Source organism: Triticum urartu, chromosome 1, assembly GCF_003073215.2.
Source record: "Triticum urartu cultivar G1812 chromosome 1, Tu2.1, whole genome shotgun sequence".
Classification (NCBI taxonomy): domain Eukaryota; kingdom Viridiplantae; phylum Streptophyta; class Magnoliopsida; order Poales; family Poaceae; genus Triticum; species Triticum urartu.
Genome location: NC_053022.1, coordinates 511,277,402 through 511,300,377, shown reverse-complemented (window position 1 = coordinate 511,300,377; position 22,976 = coordinate 511,277,402). Strand labels below are relative to the sequence as shown.

The window sequence follows — 22,976 nt, the reverse complement described above, 5'->3', positions numbered from 1 at the left end:
ATACACAAGTACGTAGTCGTACTGCCGCGTCCATCAAAAACGGATCTGGCATCACATCACATGCATGCATTAACAGGTACTCTCCTCGATCAGGTTAATCTCGTTGACGATGGGCGAACACGTGTCTGCGCCCCATGCATGGCAAGCTGCCACGTCGAATTCGATTACTGTGATCAGAACCCCTATATAAAGAGGGGATCATCACCTGTTTACTCCACACACACACAAGTGCACAACCAGCACCAGAAAACAAAAAGGATGAAGATGATGAGCACCAGGGCCCTCGTGCTCGGCGCGGCTGCCGTCCTCGCCTTCGCTGCGGCGACCGCGCAGGCCCAGAGGTGCGGCGAGCAAGGCAGCAACATGGAGTGCCCCAACAACCTCTGCTGCAGCCAGTACGGCTACTGTGGGATGGGCGGCGACTACTGCGGCAAGGGCTGCCAGAACGGCGCCTGCTGGACCAGCAAGCGCTGCGGCAGCCAGGCCGGCGGCGCGACGTGCACCAACAACCAGTGCTGCAGCCAGTACGGGTACTGCGGCTTCGGCGCCGAGTACTGCGGCGCCGGCTGCCAGGGCGGCCCCTGCCGCGCCGACATCAAGTGCGGCAGCCAGACCGGCGGCAAGCTGTGCCCGAACAACCTCTGCTGCAGCCAGTGGGGATTCTGCGGCCTCGGTTCCGAGTTCTGCGGCGGCGGCTGCCAGAGCGGTGCTTGCAGCACCGACAAACCGTGCGGCAAGGACGCCGGCGGCAGGGTTTGCACTAACAACTACTGTTGCAGCAAGTGGGGATCCTGTGGCATCGGCCCGGGCTATTGCGGTGCAGGCTGCCAGAGTGGCGGCTGCGATGGTGTCTTCGCCGAGGCCATCACCGCCAACTCCACTCTTCTCCAAGAATGATGATCGATCTTGCTATGGCAGTATTGCAACGACGAATAATCCGTGGCAATCTCATTGCCACCTACGGTTTCCCTTCACTTACTTTTAGAGTACTAGTCCTTAATAATTCTCTAGCTTGCAATATGATGTGCAGGTTACTGCAGCAGAAACAAAATATTGCTGTCGTGCATGCATGGAAATATTGCAGTGAGAAAGTACTGTGTGGCAATATAGGGTGTACTATTGTTGCCGCAAATTAGTTTTCTTGTTATGACCTGTTGTCAGGATGCATGCATGGCTGTTGTAATGTTGGAGTACTTCGTGATTTCGTTGCAATATATTACCATGGTTCTCACGACATTACTCCCTTTGCTCAGTAAAAGTAAAAGTGGTAGTCTTGCATAAGTATTGTTAGATATTTGTACAAATGTTCAAATATTTTGTGTTTAGGTTGCATACTTGAAAACCATAAGTATACATATAGATTAGTTTATAAAAATATTTTCCCAATATGTAGTTCTTTTAGTACTAATAAAATGAATTTTGATACCTCGCTACAACCATAGTTTTAAATAGCAGGCTATGCCAAATAGCGGCACCCTGCTCAAACAACTATAGCGCAGCCATAGCGAGGCTATAGGTTGCTATTTTGTAATTTTATAGAACAATCACACATTAATACTATTTAGTGACACACTGTTCAAACCGATATAGTCGGCTATTTAAAACTTTTATTATAGCCAGTTTCATGAAAACCGGCAGCAAAAATGCCCTCAAATGCCGCAGTTTTCCGAAATGTACGGTCTACAAAAAATATTGAGCACAAAAATAAGTAGGAGGCTGACTAAAATACCTTTTAAAGCTTGTTTAGGAAGATCTGACTGCACGACCAGGATTGGCATCATGGCAATGACCGTGTGCCCCATCGTCACTTCCCGCGTTAAGACCTTCCTCTTCAAGAATGGCAACCCATTACTGTCATTCTCTGTCATATCAACTTCTTTGTTCAAATTCATTCACTTATTATCTCTGGGATGTTCTGGGAGAAATAGTTAGCATCACGGTGATATTTTTTTGTGTACACGCAATACGCTATGATGATTGGGGGTAGTCCCCACACAGTGGGCTACCTCAGTGGCCCTGCGATTGCCGGTGGTGAAGCCAACCATTGTCTCCTTCATCCATACAATGCGGCGAGGAGCTGCACCGCATAGAGGCGTCGCCGCCTGGGCACGACGAGGAGAGGCGATGGGTTGATCCAGAGCATGGGATAAAAATGAGGACAAGTTCAATTAATATTTACTCAAGCCATCTGATGGATTCATATAGAGATGTGATGACTTAGTGGCGGAGCTAGTGCCAAATCTCTGGAGGGGTAATGGGCTGAGGGTGGGCGAAATTATGAGATTTGGGTTATTTTTACTACACTTATGAACCAAATTTTTTTAGGGGCACTTATGGCCCAAATACTAAGGAGTATTAGGAGATTTCTTCATGGGCCGGGGGGTGGGTGGCCCAGGTTGACCCCATGAAGCTCTGCCACTGTGATGACCCAAAGAAGTCATGTAGGGGACCTCCTATTCTCCGACCTATGAGGGGAAACATGGAAATGCACACCCCCCCCCCCCCCCCCCCCCCCCTCGGCAAAGCTGAATTGACCAGACCAACTAGGACAGTGAGAGCTATCGAGCTTGTCTGATGTGTTTTTTTGCTTGGTTTTCCAGCATCTTTTTGTTGCAGAAATGAGGTTTCTGCCAGTTTTTTAGATTTTGGCCCGCTTTCTATTTAAATCTTCATAAAATAAAAAAGGCTCACAGAATTTTTAAAAAACATGAATTTTGAAAAATGCTTCAAACTTTTTAAAAACTTCACCGATTCATCTTTTTTGTTAAATTAATACAAATTGTTCCCAGTTTAAAAAAAATCACCGATTCAAAAAATGTTCGTGAACCTAAAAAACTGTTCCTGAATTTTAGAAAATTGTCCATGAACTTGGAAACTGCCCATGTTTAAAAATTGTTTGTGAATTTTAAAAATGTTTGCGAGCTTCAGTTTTTCCCCAAATTTTTAAAATGGTTGACTATTAAAAATTGTTGTGAATTTAAAAAATTGTTCACCGATTCAGAAAATGCTCGCAAATTCAAAAACTGTTCACAAATTCAAAAAATGTTCATGAATCCAAAAAATATTCACAACTTTGAAAAAAAATGTTTGCTAGTTTGCGAATAACGTTCGTGAATTCGAAAAATGTTCACAACTTTTAAAACATGTCTGTGAATTTGAAAATTGCTCATGATTTTAGAAAAATAAATTATGAGTTGAAAAGTGTTTCATGATTTCATGTTTTTGTTGCAAGTTTTTAAAAAGTTTGGAAATTTGTAAAGAAAATAAATAAAAATGAAGAGAAGAAACATATAAAAATCATAAAAGAAAAATAAAAACATAAAAAGAAAGAATAAATAGAAGAAAAAAAGAAAACCTGCTTCAAGAACTTTCCCAAAACCTTTGGGGAAACCCCGTAATGGGACGACCCATTCAAAGGACGAGGCACCTGGGGGTACGCGATTGATCTCTATTCCCGGACCTACCTACTCGGGGAATAGGATCTACCGTCATGGAGATAGTGCAGTGCTAGCTCACTGAGGAAAGACCAACAGTGTTCAATGTCTTTACAGAGACAACACCACATCAATGATGAACATGATCATCTCTTTTTTCAATGTGCAGTGGCTAAACATATCTAGAATACAGTTAGATGTGCATTTAGTTTGCCATCTATTCCTGTTAGTTTTGATGATCTTCCTAGATGATGTAACAACTTTAATTCGAAGTCTATAAATTAGTGGTTGGTGGTGTAGCGTCCCTTATCTTGACCCTTCCAAAAGCCCTTAATGATGCATGCTTTAGCAATGATTATCCTTCTAACTCTAGTAGCTTAATTTTTTTGTTTCTAATTACATATCATTTAGGGGGAATTGTAGAGAGTAAAAGTTCAAAAAACATAGTGCAATGGAGCAAAGCTACTAGGCCTTGTAGCCAATGTGGGTTTAATTTGGATAATAGGATGTGGTCCTCTTATTATCATATTAGAATGCTGATGGAAGTCTTTTTTGCTTGAAGATGGATATTGTTCGTGCTTTTCTTGTTATTGCTAATGGTGAAGTATGACTTGATGAATGTTTTGTGCCCGTGAGAGCTTATTTAACATGTGAACATTTAGATGATGAATGCAAAATTCATTTGTGATTTACTAAAATTCAATAATTCTCTCCGGAGATCAATAAAAGTATAATAAAAAATAAAATAGCCTAAATCACGCAAAAAAAAGGAAAAAGCTGCGTGTAAGCTCTAGTCAAGTTATTAAGCTATATTACTCAAAAAATATATTAAGCCATATAAAAAAGAATAAATAATATTAGCCCTTAAAGTAAAGAACATAACAAACCTGAATGCACGGCAGATTTCGAAAGTACTTTTAGGGAACAATTGCACAGATTAGAAGATCTAGCAATGGCTGCTCAGCACGTGTGGCTGTCAAAGCTCCCTGTAAATGCATCATGTGTTGTGACCACCGATTTGGTTCGTCCGAGGTAATTGGAATGCAATGTGTTCCTTCTCAAAGAAAAAAGATCTAGCAACGACTATTGTCTGTACCTCATAAGCAACAAAAACATGTGGAATCTGCCTCATCTCTAAAATTGTGGCCGCAAAAATAGTGTTACATGTGTCACCATTGCTCTGTAGGTTGAGCAGGAAAAAGGCTAGTACATGAGAAAAAACTAATAGATTAAAAATGGAATTGCATAAGAACACAAATAGATATTGGTAAGTGTACATAGATAGATAGATAGATAGATAGAGAGAGAGAGAGAGAGACCTTGGCATCTTTTCCTAAATAAAAAGATCAGATAATCGTAAAATGATAAACCTAAGTAGAAATAAACATAGGTGAAGAAGGGACATAATGCACATGATTCCCTAAAAAACATAATGCACATGAGAAATCGATGCCCAAATAGGCAGTACCGAATTCATAGCACGCCCCGCGCCTCGCCGCAAGACGCAGGCAGGCCGCGGGCCACCCTCTTCTTCACGTCATCGGGTCCTCTGCTCCTTCTCTCCACGGAACCATGCCATCGCTGGCCTCCTCATCCTGACCTCCATGGCTCCATCGAGTTGTTGCATGCTCCTCCGGAAAAAAATCTCGACACCGCATCCTTCACGTTGTCGAATCCTCGGCTCCTTCTCTCCACGGACCACGCCGTCGCTGGCCTCCTCCTCCCGACCTCCATAGCTCCAGCCTGCTCCTCCGGAGGAAAGCTCGACACCACATCAACGGTATTGAGCAGATGAATTAATAGTGGAAATTGCATTGTCCAAACCATTTGGTAGCTAACAAACTGGAAAAGTGAGCTCATGGAGGGAGAGATGTAGCACACCAGAGCCATGGATATAGGAGCAGTAAAAGGAATGTCCAGCCGTGGTGAAGGACGAACGGATAATTGGGTGGAGCATGGCCGACGGTCCATGGGGATGAAGAGTCATGCTGAGTATTGGTTTTAATGGCCCAAACGTCCCTTTGGACCCTTCATCAATTTTAGACGTGGGCTACGCGATTCTTCCATTAGTTCCTTCTTGCTAGAGATTATGGAGGAGAGGAAGTGGTGTTGTGCAACGTAAGGTCTTCCGTTTGTTTGTTACGGAGAAGAGAAAGAGCGAAGAAGTGACAGAAGCAGAGACAATTTTTTGCCGAGGTGGCATAAGAAACTAAAGGGAAATTGTCGATTAGCTGACCTCGCTTACATGGCATATGTGATGACATGGATAGGCTGCATGTAAGCAGAAATCAGATAGTGTGGATGGGCTTTTTAGGTATGTAGGATTAGTATCACCAAATACATAACAAAATACACTTTCATACCTATTTAATATTGTAGTTGCACTACCAGAATCGGCAACTTTGTTGAGTGCCAGTGTGTTTGCCGAGTGCATAATGTCAGGCACTCGACAAAGGTCCGTGATACTTACTACAGAAAAAAGCTCAGCAAAGATAGGACACTTGGAAAAGCCATGTTTAGTCGAGTGTTGCCCGCGTGGCACTCGGCGTGGCATTCCTTTGCCGAGTTCCTACCGCGTGGTACACGGCAAAAAAAATATTTATATTTTTCTTCTCCTTTCTTTTATTTCATTTCTTTTGTACACTATTTGTTTTCATTTTTCCTTTGTTCTTTTCTACATTATTTTTCTTATATTTTCTTTCTCCCTCTCTCTTTCCTTTTTAAGACATTAAGTGTATTTTCTAGGCATTTAATGCATATAATTCAGATTTCAAGTACAGGTGTATGAAAAAATGGGCACAAATGGGAAGTAAACGTGTATTTAATTGAAATTTAGTGAATACAAACTGCAAGTGCATAAAAAAGTTGACAATATTGGGTTGAAAAAAATCATGTTTGTTTTCTTTCATCTATGTTTAGGCCTTATCCAAGAAAAGGAAAAGAATTCCAAACATGGGGTGTCAAGACTCGATCCCAAACATGGAGGTTATTGGTTTTTAATTCCAAAAAATGAAAAGAAGTCTGAAAAACATGAACTTGTCATGGTTTCCTCGGATGACACCAATTTATTGTGGTAAAAATTTGAGAATGTTTCACAAAAGTTTTAATGTACACTGCTTAGAAACCGGAATAATATTTGTTACCATTTTGAATATTATTTACTAACTTATGCATCCGCACGAATAGTAATTGTGTATGCGTACTGTGATGAATATTCTTTTCACATATATCATGAGGTCATTAAAGCATATTCCATCAAGGATTTGGTTAAAACTACAGTAGTACCAAATAACATCATTAAATATACAGTAAATATATTTCATATCTATTTAATTAATGTTGTAGTTGTTGATAGTTTTTACTAAAAATGTTGTCAAATTTACACTGTTTGACTTCATACAAAATTCATACGCCTTGTAATTGAGCACAGATTTTCTGGATCCGTCACATCTCAAACATCATCCGGTTCCCCTAAAAAACATCATCCGGACATTAAAGGAAAAATAAATTACCACAAACAGATGACATACATATATACATTCTCAGGCTCATATGTCTACAAATCAAAAGTACACAACCTCGCAAAAGAAATATCATAAGTCCACAAACAATACACAGCCACTATGATAAGGCGAAAACATAAATATATACGAGAAAAATATGTAATCGGCAGTAAAGTCTGAATCAAAGCGTCAGTCTTTCTTGAGGATCCTGATCCCCTTCCAACGAGACTCCATGCAGCTGGAGTCATGGTTCTGCGCGTACACACCAAACTTGAAGTAATGTGAGTCGCCGCCACGGCCATTGACGTGCAGCTTCTGCTTGCCGTCGATGTACACGGTCACCGTCGACGCCTTGACATCGTGGACCACGTTAAGCCGGAACCATCTGTCATAGATGTCGTCTTCCACGACCTGGCGGTCGTAGTACCGCAGCGCACCGTTGTAAACGTGCAGCATGAGGGTGGTGGCTGTCTCGCCGGCGCCGAACACCTGCATGATGGACACTCCGGTCGTGCCTGAGGGGACGTAGCCGTGGCCCTCAAACTGCCACACGCCGGAGCTGTAGTCGTATCCCTGCAGCAGGTAGAAGAATAGCAAAAGCAACCAGTAAGATCTCTGATTTTATGTATGCCCAAATACATATTGAGTAGAAGTAGTAATAGTTGGCACGTACTGCCATTCTGATCTCAGTTCTTGGGCTGGTATGGCTCTGGCGAGCGTGGGGCTTGTCGGAGGAGAGCACCCACAGCTTCCGGACGGTGCCGTCGAAACTGTACCGGGCGCCGCTGGTCTCATCGAACGGCCGCTGCAGCGCAAAGTTGCTCTCGCCGAGCCTCACCGCGGTGAACCCGGCCGTCGGGTCGTTGGTTTTGGGTGCCCGAGCGCCCCTCGCCGCAACGCATGACGACGACGCCAAGAAGATGAGCAGAGACACACTAATCCAAGAGAGAGCGTGAGGAGCCATGTGTGTGTACGTGCGTTATTCTACACGTGTAGCCGTGTAGGTAAATGGCTTGTGATGAACTGCAAGTAACCAAGCTCCCTGCCGAATATATAGTGTTCCTGCAAGCTTAAATAATATTTTCCTGATGCTTACACTAAAGAGGACTTGCCGGACTAAGTGACCATTAACTAATTAGCGTAGTAGCTAATATATTCTTGATGTTTACACTGAGAGGACTTGGCGGACTAACTGATCATTAAATTAGTGTAACATATACCGTCGACTTCACTACGCTAGTGTACTCCTACAAGGTAAGATTGGCGGCTCCGCTGCTTTGCTAATTTGATTTGTTTTGTTTTGTTTTGTTTTGTTAGGCCTGGATTTCACTAAGTGGAGCTGTTTTCTGTATATATGTTGTGAGTGACGATGTTACACTTTGTTGGGTGCTCCGTTGTGTGCTCTTTTCCGAGCATTGGAGTTATATCCCCAGCCGAATCTGATCGCCAATGCCAAAAGTAAACTTCCGGAACACTATCTCAAAAAAAATGCGTAGACAGTTGCACTGAGATGATTTGTCGAACTAATTGGTCACTAATTAAGTAGTGTAACGTATGATCCACTTTGGTGAGCTATAATAATGTGTATATAGTGTTTTCATATTATTTGGTTTGTTTTACTAAGTCTTGATTTGACTAAGTGGAGTTCGTTTTAGAGTTAAATGCACATGCTTTTTTTGCGGGGTAAATGCACATGCATCTGTTACCCTTGCAAACATGGTCTACACCAGGGCAATCCACTTCACCACCCTACATATTCATCATAATTGCAGACATCCTTCAACAACTCATAATCCAAAACAAAAACCCAGACAATGCTTAATCGCGTGGGATAATGTTTGCAAACTAAGAGAATTTGATGGTCTAACAATAAAAGGTATCCATACATAGAATATCTGCATACTCATGAATTTTTTCATTAAATTTCTCCTACCTACCAACAATCCTTGGGTGTGTTGGGCACAACTTCAGCATCCTAATGCCACTTGCACCCAGAATCATGACTCTTTTCTTCCAAATACTATTAACCAACAAATATCTAAACTACAATGGGTTTATTTCGTTACGATGAAAGATGGTCACTACACCGTCTTTGGGCTAGATACCAAACCTGTTTTTCACCCATTCCGTTGGACAAAACAATCTGGGTATCTCAGTCATGTTGAACAATGTAACGCCAAACCTGAGGAATCGCCTAACCCCAAGTGCCTTCCTTTAAATTATAGTTTCTCTTGTCTTAGTTGCATGACTTTCTGTTTGGTGTTAGGCAAGACAAATGTTTCCTCAACAAAGGCGCTCCCTTCTCCACCAAGCACACCTATGGCCTTTTCATGCACGAGGGGTTCATAGATCAAAATGTCGACTTCATCCAGGAGTCTTGGGTATGTGCTCAATAAAGTGAAGGTATTTGTGTAGCTCTTATTCTGCAAGTGCCTCAACAACAAGCTCAACCTCCACCACAAGCATATTGTCGTGTCAAGTTCTTGCCTAAGATGTCAACATCAAACTGAGTCAACAGAGCACATGTTTCTCTATTGTTCCTTTACTGTCAGGATATGGTAACACTTGGGAATTGACCTAAATGTCCAAGATATCAATGGTATTTGGGAATTCCAGCCGCCAATACCTCTGCTCCACCAAGTCTGGAACACCGCTATTCTCAACGCCCATTGAAAGATTTGGGAATGTGCTTGTATTCAATGACATTGATCAAGATAGCTCTACCACATTACAAAACATGTTAAATGACTTCACCCTTTGGTTTCATAGGTTTAGGAAACTAGAACACAAGGACACCACCAATTCTTGGAGGTTATACCTTTCTTCTTGCCTACTTTTGATGATGTAACAAATTGGCCTTGGCCAACTTGAGTAATATTTTTAGTTGGGGACCTCCCCGCCCAACACACACACATGATTCCTCAAAACAAGGCTTCTAAGTATGGTTCAATCTAGTGATTGAACTAAGAAAATGTTCTTCTAAGTCCCTAAATCGCATCACGAGGTTTGTAAACACATGTCTCCTTCTGTAAACTATAGAAGTGTGCCATATCTGACATAATGGGGCTACCAAGACTGGCACATGGCGGTTTTTAAACAATAAATATGAAAAAAAACCTCCTTTACTATGGTTTTGACCAGCCTAAACATTTGATCAATTAAATCAGTTTAATTGTATTCCCTAAATTAAATATTGGATTTAACTTTTGAAATGAACAATTTGATCAATGTACTAGGCGGATGAGTACTACAGTTCTATTTCGCAAATAGCTAAAATAATTAGTTGGTTTTAAAAAGAATTCCAAGAAGACATGAAATTCATAATGTTTTTCAAATAGCAATTCAGTTTTTATTCATCAAATATACATCCATGCTCAAGTTGTCCTTCCGATCATGTGGTGAGTCATGACACATGTTGAGTAGCAAAGGATCAGGCTTCAAATAAGATCTGCTACACATGTACTGATGATTGTCAAGAGATGCAACAATCTGAGGATGGTAGTATTTAGAGAGGTGGAACACTTGATTAAGAGATAGTAAATTGGAGAGCCATTTGAATTTCGATTCTTGAAGAATAGAACAGAGCATGACCACACATACACAAGATTTAAGTAGCCAAACTAGGCAAAATGCTTTGGTGCCATAGGATGTAGGACCACAAAAATTTAGTTAGTTTGACAATGACAAAGCGGGAAGGCGCAACACAGGTGCAAAGTACATTAAGAAAAGTAATTCTCATCAAAAATATTGATGGAAGAATGGATACTTTTGGACAAGGAGGCAGGATATAATGCACAGATAATCACCAAAGCCTATAATTTTGCATGGCAGCGCAAACGGTGATAAAAGAAGTTACTATATGAAATAAATTTGCCATTAAATATAAGTACTTTGGACTAAAGCCTAAAGATACACTTAAATTGGAAGTTTATTTTATCAAAATTTACCATGTTTCTTTGAGATGCATCTTTGGCTACAATGTTATATGTATATTGATTGGCACATAAAATCCAAGCTAGAGATAATATATCCAATAATAGTTAACAATACATGGCTGAAAATGATAGGAAAGGAAAGCATACTCACAATTCTCTGATTGGGCCAAGACCTTTATCTAACATGTGTGCTTATTTGTACAACTCTGCACCTAGTCAACTAGACAATAGAGTTTGTTAGCTCTTTTTACCCTCTATATTTAACATTTAACTAAAAATGCAGGGAAAATATGCAGTATGCCAAGACCTACTGTTTGTTTCGCCTCAAATGTATTTTTTAGTTACCAATATGACAACACATAATACATCTGGACACACAAATGAGCGGGTAATCCAAGCAAATCCATGTTAAAAGCAATCCCGGCAAAACAAAGTCTTGGGCATAGTAATAATATGCTCCCTCCGTCCCAAAATAAGTGTCGCTGATTAAGTACAAACTTCTACTAACTTTGCACTAAATCAACGACATTTATTTTGGGATGGAAGGAGTAGTAAGCATTGAAAATATTTGAGATCTGTAGAGTAAACCAAAGAGATGAATATTTTGAACCATTAATTTGAGAGTACTTGCTATGATACTCACACTACCGGAGGTCTTAACTCGAGCTTATATTGGTGAACCAACATGTGGTTGGATGATTAGAAGGACAGTGGCATCCCCAGCCCACCAGAATTCAAGTATTTTTCTGGATTTATTTCAGGCCTTTCGACAATGTAGGAGACGTTCCCGCCAACTACGAAGGTGTCTGTAATGACTTCGTCAATCTTAAGATGATGTGCCCGCTCAGTTTCTTGGAGGTGATCATAGATGTAGGGAGTATCTGTGTGTATATGGGCATCTGCGTCTGTATTATGTTAAAAAAAACTCGAGCTTATATTCAATTGTACTCTAGCCAATTACTCCCCCGAGAAAAAAAATTGTAGCCAACTACTACTTCGATGGTTCGATCGACTGAACCAAGATGTGGATCAGGCCTGCCTTACCATCGCAATATTCCTAACAACCGACCATTTTTCCTAACAAAGGATATCCGGTGCGAGATGCCACTGCCATATTTTCCATTAACTGGTCACGTGCATGCATTGCTCTCCTCTCCATGCATGTCACGCCCACACGACTCTCAAAACTACATCTAACATCTCGCATCATAGTATGTGCTCTCATGAGAAGTAAGAAAAAAAGATAAGATCTCGATCATATCATGGACGCAGAGCACAACGTTCGCATCGATCAGATGCTATGCACGCGACGTGTCCGTTTGGGTGCTTCTGTGGATGGGGACGACGAGGTGTAATCACATGCGTATGCGTACGTACTAGTCCTAAGTTAGTAGTCTAATAGCTCGCGCTCCATGCATGTCCCATGCAAGCATAAACAGCATATAAACATTACGAATCTTACGTACAGTGCAGTGCCACATCTATCAAGAACGGACCCGGCATCATATCACATCGCATCCATTAACAATCTCCTCGATCAGACGACGATCAGGTTAAGATCGTTGACAATGAGTGAAACACGTGTATGCGCGCAATTGCATGGCAAGAGGTGCCACATCGAATTGGACTGTAACCAGAAGTTCAGAGCGCCTATATAAAGCGGGGATCATCACCTGTTTACTCCACAGACACAAGCACACAACCAGCCCTAGATCGACAAGAGAGGAAGTAAAAAGGAAGAAGATGATGAGCACCAGGGCCCTCGCTCTCGGCGTGGCTGTCGTCCTCGCCTTCGCGGTGACCACGCACGCCCAGAGGTGCGGCGAGCAGGGCAGCGGCATGGAGTGCCCCAACAACCTCTGCTGCAGCCAGTACGGCTACTGCGGCATGGGCGGCGACTACTGCGGCAACGGCTGCCAGAACGGCGCCTGCTACACCAGCAAGCGCTGCGGCAGCCAGGCCGGCGGCGCGGTGTGCCCCAACAACCACTGCTGCAGCCAGTACGGGCACTGCGGGTTCGGCTCCGAGTACTGCGGCGCCGGCTGCCAGGGCGGCCCCTGCCGCGCCGACATCAAGTGCGGCAGCCAGGCCGGCGGCAAGCTATGCCCGAACAACCTCTGCTGCAGCCAGTGGGGTTACTGCGGCCTCGGCTCCGAGTTCTGCGGCGTCGGCTGCCAGAACGGCGCTTGCAGCACCGACAAGCCGTGTGGCAAGAACGCCGGTGGCAGGGCTTGCACAAACAACTATTGTTGTAGCCAGTGGGGATCCTGCGGTATTGGCCCGGCCTACTGCGGTGCAGGCTGCCAGAGCGGCGGCTGTGGCGCTGTATTCGCCGAGGCCATCGCCGCCAACTCCACCTCCACGCTTCTCAAAGAATGATCTCGCCATGGCAGTATTGCAACGACAAATAATCCATGGTAGTCTCATTGCCACCTACGGTTTCCCTTCGGTTACTTTTAGTAGTACTAGTCCTTAATAATTCTCTAGCTTGCAATATGACATGCAGGTTACTGCAGCAGTAACAAAATATTGCTGCAGTACATGCATGGAGATATTACAGTGAGACGTACTGTGTGGCAATGTAGGGTGTGCTATTGTTGCCACAAATTTAATTTTTCTTGTTACCTTCGGTTGTCAGGATGCATGCATCCCGGTTGTAATGTTGAAGTACTTCGTGATTTCGTTGCAATACATTACCATGAGTCTCACATTATTACTCCCCTCGCTTTTGCAGGAAGAATAAGGTTAAAATTTGAAATTTAGACTAGTATAGTATATCTCTACAAATATTTACATTTTTTATGTTTAGGCTGTATACTTGCATATGAATTTCTGTAGGAAAGTACTTTCGCAATATTTAATTCTTTCACTACTAAAAAAATGGACTTTTGACCCCTCCACAATCACAACCGGTTTCATGAAAACCGGCGGTGAAAATGCACCCAAGTGTGGCGGTTTTCCGAGATGAACACACTGCAAAGAAATAACGGGATCGACTAGAATACATTTTTGAGCTCTTTTATGGTACCCTGTATTGAATACAGGCCGTCCAATGGCAAAGATCCAAGGATAGTTAGATATATGTACTGGTGAAACCGGATCAGCAGTATTGCTAGTACTGCGTGTCTCTCGTCCACCGGTATATGTGCTTGCAGTTTATTATGGGGAGATCACAGTCTTCACCCGGCGAGATTGATCAACCTGACCCAGCCGTTCTCCTTGTTAAATCGGTGACTCTCTGCACCTCCGACAGATGCCCCCGGCCGCTCGTCTCCTCTTCGACCGCACGCCTGCCGGCCCGCTGCGCCACCATGATCGTGGACAGATGCTTCTACGGTTATGACGTTATGGCCCGTCGCCATGCACCCCATCATCACCCATAGCATCACGCTTAGTGTGCCTATGCATGGCGGCAGCACATGGCAAACCACCCTGTGTCGCGGACGAGCTCGCCGCCGTTGACGATGAGGTCAGGATACGCCCGAAGAGCTGCGGCTAGGTGAGTGCCTGAGCGTGGTGGAACTGAGGTGGCAGCGACTAATTCATCCCACTCCCCTCAAATCCTGGGGTGGGGCTCCATTCCCTCCAATCTTTTAATGACACCCCTTTCCGTAAGCTTAAGTCTGTTAAAAACTGCCTGTAAGTGTATCATTGCTCGTGGTGGAACCTCGTGCTAGTTCGTGCTAACCCTGTCCTCGCTAGGCTCATGGTCGTCTTTTTTCATTTTACTAGTGCTCTACTTCGGCCGCATCTCGCGGGACGTGGAGCTGCTCATCTACCTTTGATGTGAGATCGACAACCACATCGTGTGCTAGAATGCTCACCCAGGCATATTGCTCGACCTTCTTGTGTCCTGGTCATCACCGCCGTTGTCATCGGCGTGCACGATGGCTCACCAGAGCAATTCCCTTTATGAACAATAATAGTTTTCAACGTAAGTTTTCTGATGAATCAGAGATGTATGTAGTACTATCCTTAAAAATCACGATGGGATCACACATATACTGCTCGCTTCCCAGTAGCAGTATAGGGTACCGTAAAAACCCTCACATTTTTAGCTAGTTGACGAAGAACTGAGTGCATGATCGGTAATGGCATCATGGCAAAGCCAGCGCACCCCACAGTCACTTCGAGTGTTAGAGCCATCCTCTTCTAGAATGGCTACCAATTAGTGTCCTTCCTTGTCAATATCAGTTTCTCTGTTCGTATCCTTTCAGTGTTTTTCTCTCGCATGTGTTAGGACAAATTGTCACCATCACACTGAACATTTCGTCTGTTAGTTGTCAAATTAAGGGCACCTCTAGTTCCTAATTGTAGTCCTATTAGCCGATGCCTGGGAATCTGCCCTCAACTCTCAGAAAATACTATTGTTACTATTGAGAGTTAGATCACTCTAGCAAATTCCCAAAAGGTACTTAAAACCCCCAAGAAAAGGGAGTTCAAAAAAAGGACTCGCAAACTTGCGATAAAGTGCTCACCCTCAATATACCTCGCAAAATGATTTGTTTTGTGGATGAAACTTCCACGCTAATAACCGCTACCTACACCATCTCCTTTCCTTTTGTCGCCGGTGTTGTTAAAATTGTTCCAGCACCAGCAGCCAGCCGCCATGCCGCAAAGCTCCTCTTCAATGCCTAGATTCTTGTTGGGACGCTCCTAATAACCAATTATTTGGAATTTGGAAGTTAAGTTTACGGGATATTTTCGAGTTGCATTAACACAAGATGGGGGGTCGGGGTCGACCAAACTGGAAGGTGGTTTAATTAACTTGGAAATTTTTTTTAACACAGTATAGATGCAAGCGCTCATATATACGTAAATCCACAACTTCTTTTGAAATGGGGACGTGCTGACCCAAGAAGCTCTCACGAGTTTCATCATTTGCTCTTGGATGGGATGCTTGAACCCTCGTGATCAGACCACTCACGTTCAGCGTTAACAAACCACCAGCCGTTGAAACTAGACGAGAAAACTTGAAATCAGTGTTAAATTTACGGTGATAAATAAAGAGAAAAAAGAATAGACCATGTTCAGAGTTACTCAAATCAATCCGATGAATCAGATGACCATGTGACGACCCAAGTTGCCACAGAGCTTTTCATCACTACGGTGGCCGTTTGTAGGTGGGGTGAGAGAGGCTCGAACTCTCGACCTGGATCACTCTCAGCTATGAGATGCGCCACCACCCCACTTGTTGTTTTGCAAGCGATACAAACGATGTTAATTAAGCAACTGGACCATGCAAATCATGGATGGCTCCTGTCTTTTAAAAAAAAATATTCTCGACAAGTACTACGAGACACAGGATTAGTTAGGAGCAAAATGAACGCTGTAACTGAAAAGTGTAATAGTACAAAGCAAGCTCTCAGGCCTGGATTTGTTCAAACCCTTGCTTCAGCAATTCACATATGATCCAGACCAACAACCTGTTCTATCAGTCACACCAACAGACAGCAGGTCATGTTTCAAAGACCACAGGTTTATGACATATCAATATTCAACACACTGGCATCCTGACGATTACTACTAATGATTATCACCGAAAAGACATTGGTTTATGCTCAAATGCTGAAGAAAATAAATTATCGAAAAACCCAGTGTGCGCACACTTGGGTGGCGTGTTATAAAGGGTTTCATTCCAGTTCGAGATAATCTGTAAAAGAGACATGTTGGGAAACAAAGCAACTCTGTACAAGGTGGAGCTGAAAACGAGACTACACAAAACATATCTGTCTAAGTGACATGTTGAGAAACAAAACAAGTCTGTACAATTCATGTCAAGAAAACTGTGCAATTGACAACAGTTCTATCTGTAGCCTTTACATACATTTTTCTTTCTCGTGACTCATAACCATAATCTGCAACTCAGAATCACAGTATGCACTTTGGCAAAAATATATGTAAAGGCTACACATAGAACTCTTGTCAATTGTACAATTTTCTTGATATGAATTGTACAGAATCACAGTATGCACTTTGGTGGTTCATTCATCATGAACCAAACAGGGAGTCACAGACTTGTAGAGCTTCACTAGAACTGCGATCCAGTTCAGAGTGGAGCTACCAACCACCTTTATCTCAAAACAAAAAAGGAAAAGAAAAAAAAAGAAGGAGACCAGGTTCAGACTTGCTCAATTTGCACCTGATGATTCAGGTGTAAATGTGGCGACCCAAGTTGCCACTGAGCGTTTTCATCACAACGATGGCCTTTGGGTGATGTGAGGCTCGAACTCTCAACCTCAGGAGCGTTTTCTAGCGATGCTAACCAACTGCACCACCACCTCTTTGTTGTGTGCTATGCGAAACTGACGCCCTTGTAGGCTGCAGCACCATGCAAATCATGGATTTGGTCTTGTTTCCTGATTTTTATATTGACACGAATACAAATCATGGATGATTTATTTCCTTATATGACTCTTGTTTCCTCGTTATTTATCCTGAGATGTACTGAACTCTGAACACTGAAGTTAGATCTGACAAGTAGATTTCTCTGAACCCTGCTGCTGCTGCCGCCGCGCTCGTGCACTGCCGCTGCCGCCGTTCGAGAGCCCATGCGCGGCCATTACTGTCGCTCGCACGCCCGTGCGTGGCCTTGTTGCTCCTGCTCGTGCCCGTGCGCTCTGGTTGAGTTCAGCTCAGATCCTCTCGGCGGCTGATCCTTACTGTTCTGGTGATTCAGCTCAGATCCTCTCGGTGGCTGCTCCTACTGCTTCAGTGTGAACCAGTCGATCAGGGACCATGCATGAATCCCGTCCGCTACTGATGTTGCTGCTGACTGAAATTGGTTCAGTCGTAACTGGTTGATTGCTTCAGTTTATCAGTCTAGCTAAGAGTTCGTTTTCTGCTAATTGTTTAGCATGGCTGAGTCATATGTGTTTACTTCACTAATTAATAAGAATTGTTTTCTCTTGCCAGCTTCAGCTGCAGCAGCGTCTTGCCTGCATCATATATTTTGTATTATGTTTTTGTGGGCATGTTGGTTCTGAATTTTGGCATCGATGGATAGAATTTCGTGCAAACTATAATGTTGTTGTTCAAGTGTAGGATAATTCGTTTTGATGTCATGTCTCTGTTGTGTGTGCACGTGCAGGTGCCAAAGGCGTCTGATAGAACTCAGGTGAAGGCCAAGGAGGTTTGGCTCTCGGACATGCCACCAGTAACACTCGATGATACCGACGTGCAGATTGTAAGTTCTGTTTCTCCCTATTTGATTCAAGCTTGAAATATTCATGGATGCTATACTTCAGTCAGTAAATGAACAAAACAGGTGGCACTGATCTTTTAGTCAGTTTTCTGTCAATGCCCATGACTTCTGGGGTAACAAGAGTACCACATTTTGCCAACATTTTCAGGTTTGTATGAATAAGGACGAAGTAGTAGTTCATGGGTTATCCCTGATTTTCCCTCTTAGGCGAATATCTAAGCTGAAGATAGTTGGTTGTGTAATTTAGATATCACCTTAGCAACCGCCAAATCTGCTGCTGTTGTTGATTTATTATTATTACTGGTTTCTCATACATAGACAACAACAATTCTAGAATATCATCATCCAATTCTGAGCATATAGGTTTTAGTATTGTCTCTACTTGTGTGCTGGTAGCCTAATACCATCTACCAAAATGTAGTTAGTAGTTACCTATGGGACAATTGCCTTGTTGATGCCGACTGATATGTGATAATTTGCAGTAGAATGTCCAGTAAACACATAGACAGGTATAAGGTGGCATATGTATTTCTTACTTATTTTCTTCATTTTATCACTATAAGAAAAGTATGGATCGCAAGTTCAAAGCCATATCCAATTAGTTTGTCTCTCAAAAATATACAAGGAATGCTAAAGGATGATTTACCCATGGAGGCATGGACCGAGATTGCTTTAATTTGGTCGTACGGAAGATTATGTTTGATGACATCCAAACGGCACAAAAAACAAAACAATTGATAGAAATACATTATCTGGACATGAAATATTGGGTATGTTTTTATATTCATTATATACTTTTTTTCTATATTCTAAATTTTTAATCACCTTTCTAACCAATTATTTTATATACTGATTTTTTAATTGTTTTGGGCTGGAGACTTTTGCTGGTGCGGTGCCCTGCATGGACCCTGGTGGTGCCGTCGGCCGCGGCGCTGCCGCCACCGTCGTTGCAGCAGCTAGGTCGGGAGTAACCGAGCAGGGGAGAAGCATACTGAAGTCTGGATTCTGCTCCTCCCACCGGCCAGTTGAGGGTTGGAGTCGTCGGCCGGCGCCGTCGTAAGGCATCAGCTAAGTTAAAGAATTGGGAATCGGGTTCGTACGGGTGGGCTGCTCTTAGTGCTCTGCCAATTTGGCCTTCAGATTGTTGCCTGCTTAACTTCTTGTGGGATGTATAAGCACAAAAAACAGTGCAAAAAAAATTACAAATGAAATATAATATTTCAAAAAAATGTTCATCACCATAAAAATGATAACCTTTTAAAAAATATTCTTGAATTTTTATTTAAAAAAATACCTCAAAATAAAAAATATTCATGCTTTCAGAACAACCAGAAAATACTTTCATCTGATGAAATGAAAGTGCAGAACTGAAATAGGTATGACGAACATTGTTAGGGTACATCCAAATTTCATGGTCCAAAAAAAAAACTCAGTGTAATCTTATTTCTGGCGTTTGCAAAAACAGGACTAAAAAGTGTTGCATAATGGCACATGGAGCAGATTTTAATTTTTTGCCCCGAGATCTTCTGTCGTCTCCTTTCATTCGTTCTTTCCTTTTCCTTGTCGCTGGGGTCAAAGGGTATGCAAAACTTAATTAGGCACTGTAGAGTTGGCTGTGCAATGGGGGAAAATGACTTTGATGCTTAGCTTGGATGTTTGCTTAGTATGCTTAGGAATTGATGTGGTCCATGTCTGGTCTGTACCGCCCTGTTTTGGTGTTAGGTTGATTTTCCATCAGAGCTGTTCTCGCTGGTTTATGATGCATTGGGTTGCTGTGGGCTAGGTGCACAAGATTTTGTGGACCAAAACATGTGAAAAGCTAATTCGGACGGGTCTTCTGCAAATAATTTTCATCTTCAGACATGCCTTGAGTAGATTATTTAATCATTTTATAAGAATCAATTTAACTTTGTATTGTTGCAGCTTCATTATATATGTACTTACAAGTGCATCTAAAGGTTCAACAATGCAAAAACACCATCAGTCTTGGCTAGATTGACATTGAAAGAAAGATAATGATGAATCATGAACTTCATATAATCCTCGGCCTAGATTGCATGCTCCTTATTTTAAAAACGTTCCTTTGGACTGGTATGCGTGAGCAAGAACCGCAGTATCAATGCGAAGACTTGAAGAAGAAGGTAGTTTTATTGAGCTTACAAGTTACATTTTTTGTGTGTAACATAGTTCTTTTATAGTAAAATTGGATCTCTCTATTGGGTATGGCTTTCTAAATGGCATTCGGTGTAACCTGCCAAATCTCTCCCATGCATAAATGATTTTTCAAAGTATAGCACCCAAATGATTCACCCATGACATGTTCTTGAAATTGATTTGTACTACTGATTATTCAAAACACAAGTGTTAGATTTTGTAGTCTGAAAATATGATAATGACGCCGAGTGAAGAGAGCATGTGTATGATCCATGAACATGATGTGCAACAAGAGATGGTATGACTTCTTCAGAGAACCATCTTGATCCTTCTTTTTTCTTCATAATATTGCCAACCATTGAGATTGTGGTGCGGAAGGTCACCGGCGCTAGAGATTGTGGCACGATTTAGAGGGTTGGCCGGCGAGGGAGGCGGCAACTCGGGTAGGGGGCGATGGGCAAAATATCTCAAAAGCCCGTGGTAACGCACAGACATTCTACTAGTCAATATTCAACATGGCGGCATATAGTTACGCAACGCTTTGAAACTTGACGGATGTTGCATCAAGGGTCACCGTGCCCGAGTAGCGGCAATTTCACTGAACATAGTCTCAGCAACCGCCACACCAGGACCCTTGCAAGCTCCTCTGTAGATAGTCTCTGCAATGTCAACAAACTCTTGCTTGTCTCTGGATACCAATTAAGTTCCAGAATTAAATAGTACTCCAAAGACATTGCGGGGTAACTTATTGCATGTGAATGCCAATTAAGTTTTAAAAATTCGACTTGGGAAATTGAGTGCTGATCTGTGGGCTTGGCAAGGGAAAACACATGGGCTGCACACGGTAAGATCAGCCTACACATTATTGGTTAGACATTCCAGTACTGCCGATTACTAATGATTACCACCGAAAAGATATTGATTTATGCTCAAATGATGAAGAAAATAAATTATGGATTATTGGTTAGACATTCCAGTATTGCCGATTACTAATGATTACCACCGAAAAGATATTGATTTATGCTCAAATGATGAAGAAAATAAATTATGGATTATTGGTTAGACATTCCAGTATTGCCGATTACTAATGATTACCACCGAAAAGATATTGATTTATGCTCAAATGATGAAGAAAATAAATTATGGATTATTGGTTAGACATTCCAGTATTGCTGATCACTAATGATTACCACCGAAAAGATATTGATTTATGCTCAAATGCTGAAGAAAATAAATTATGGAAGAACCCAATGTACACACATTTGGGTGGCGTGTTATAAAGGGTTTCGTTCCGGTTCGAGGTAATCTGTATCAGAGACATGTTGGGAAATAAAACAACTCTGTAGAACATGGAGGTGAAAACGAGACTATATGCCATGCCGTAAAAACCAATTTGCTTCAAGTTAAGAAAATTGTACAATTGACAACAGTTCTATGTGTAGCCTTTACACATTTTCTCTGTCTTGTAACTCATAACCGTAGTCATTTTTTCCCTTTTTTTTGCGACTCCATAATCTGCAATTTTCAGAATCACAGTATGCGTTGTGGCAGCTCACTTACCACGAACCGAACAGCAGCAAATCTCTTTTTTTTTTGCGGGGACAGCAAATCTCTGTTAAAGGAACTACATACAAGTGTGAGAATCCTCCGCCGTCGGTTGCCAACCCGTCAGAGAACATATAAAATCGGAGCATAATTCTGCACTTAGCGTAGACAGTGCCATGAGAACTGAAACAACATGGAGGAATCATCGTAAAGCTAAAGTGTAGTTCTGATAATTCAGACTTCCCCCAGTCCAGTTCAGAGTGGAGCTATGAGCCACCTTTATCTCAAAACAAAAACCAAAAGAAAAAAAAATAGAGACCAGGTTCAGACTTGCTCAATTTCACCTGATGATTCAGGTGCATATGCGGCGACCCAAGTTGCCACTGAGCGTTTCATCACTACGCTGGCCTTCGGGTGATGAGAGGCTCGAACTCTCAACCTATGGCATCTGTTTTAGCTATGCTAGCCAACTGCGCCAGCACCCTTTTGTTTGTGCAATGCGCCATGCAAATCATAGATTTGCTCTTGTTTCCTGATTATTATTGACACGAAACAAATCATGGATGATTTATTTCTTAATAACTCTTGTTTCCTCATTATATTTATCCTAAGATACATCACTTCCATTCCAAGGCAGGGACCTACATCAGTTGAACATTTCTTCGATCATGCACTTGAAAAGGCAAGATGCATATTTTTTCAATTATGTTGGGCGTCCATGGTGAATTCGAGATGGACTTCTTCTTATTGGAGTCAACGTTCAATTTAACCAATCAAGTTCTGCAAAATTCTATACGCAAATACCTCCCGGATTTGTTCAAATCTAAGGTAGTACTCCTATTACCTCCGTCCTAAAATGTCTAACAAATCTAAGACGAATTATTCAGGACGGAGGGAGTAATGGACAGATCAATGCTTCCATTGGTAGATGCAAGAAGAACACAAGAGAAGTGTCATTCTACCAACTTGGTCGTGCCAGCCCTTGGTTCGGCAATTCAGAAACGATCCAAACCAACAATCTGTTTTATCAGTCACACCAACGGACCGCGGGTACTGTTTAAAAGGAGCACAGGTTTATGACATATCAATATTCAAGATACAGACATATACTTACACAACATTTCAGTGAACATAGCAGGCCAGAAATTGTACATAAAAAGCAAGACACGGAACACCTTAACAAAACGATATTTGGTGGAGT

The 22,976-nt window shown here is 42.3% G+C and overlaps 3 protein-coding genes across 3 annotated transcripts; 2 read left to right on the top strand and 1 right to left on the bottom strand.

Moving 5' to 3' along the window:
- The first annotated feature begins 216 nt into the window (after positions 1-216).
- LOC125537078 (agglutinin isolectin 1) lies at positions 217-1,236 on the top strand. The gene has a single exon (XM_048700371.1). The coding sequence runs from the start codon at positions 259-261 to the stop codon at positions 895-897; it is 639 nt and encodes a 212-aa protein (XP_048556328.1). The 5' UTR covers positions 217-258; the 3' UTR covers positions 898-1,236.
- Positions 1,237-7,126: 5,890 nt separating this feature from the next.
- Positions 7,127-7,901, bottom strand: LOC125533012 (citrate-binding protein-like). The gene is made up of 2 exons (XM_048696824.1): positions 7,611-7,901; positions 7,127-7,510 (listed from the first exon to the last, which is right to left on the bottom strand). The coding sequence occupies exons 1-2, from the start codon at positions 7,899-7,901 to the stop codon at positions 7,127-7,129; spliced, it is 675 nt and encodes a 224-aa protein (XP_048552781.1).
- Positions 7,902-12,456: 4,555 nt separating this feature from the next.
- On the top strand, positions 12,457-13,585 carry LOC125537077 (agglutinin isolectin 3-like). The gene has a single exon (XM_048700370.1). It carries the CDS (start codon positions 12,472-12,474, stop codon positions 13,249-13,251), a length of 780 nt encoding a protein of 259 aa, XP_048556327.1. The 5' UTR covers positions 12,457-12,471; the 3' UTR covers positions 13,252-13,585.
- Positions 13,586-22,976: the final 9,391 nt, after the last annotated feature.

Coding starts and splice junctions, on each gene's coding strand:
- LOC125537078 (XM_048700371.1), top strand. CDS start 259: ATGAAGATGATGAGCACCAGGGCCCTCGTGCTCGGCGCGGCTGCCGTC.
- LOC125533012 (XM_048696824.1), bottom strand. CDS start 7,901: ATGGCTCCTCACGCTCTCTCTTGGATTAGTGTGTCTCTGCTCATCTTC. Junction 7,511..7,610: donor GAACTGAGATCAGAATGGCA/GTACGTGCCAAC, acceptor TACCTGCTGCAG/GGATACGACTACAGCTCCGG.
- LOC125537077 (XM_048700370.1), top strand. CDS start 12,472: ATGGCAAGAGGTGCCACATCGAATTGGACTGTAACCAGAAGTTCAGAG.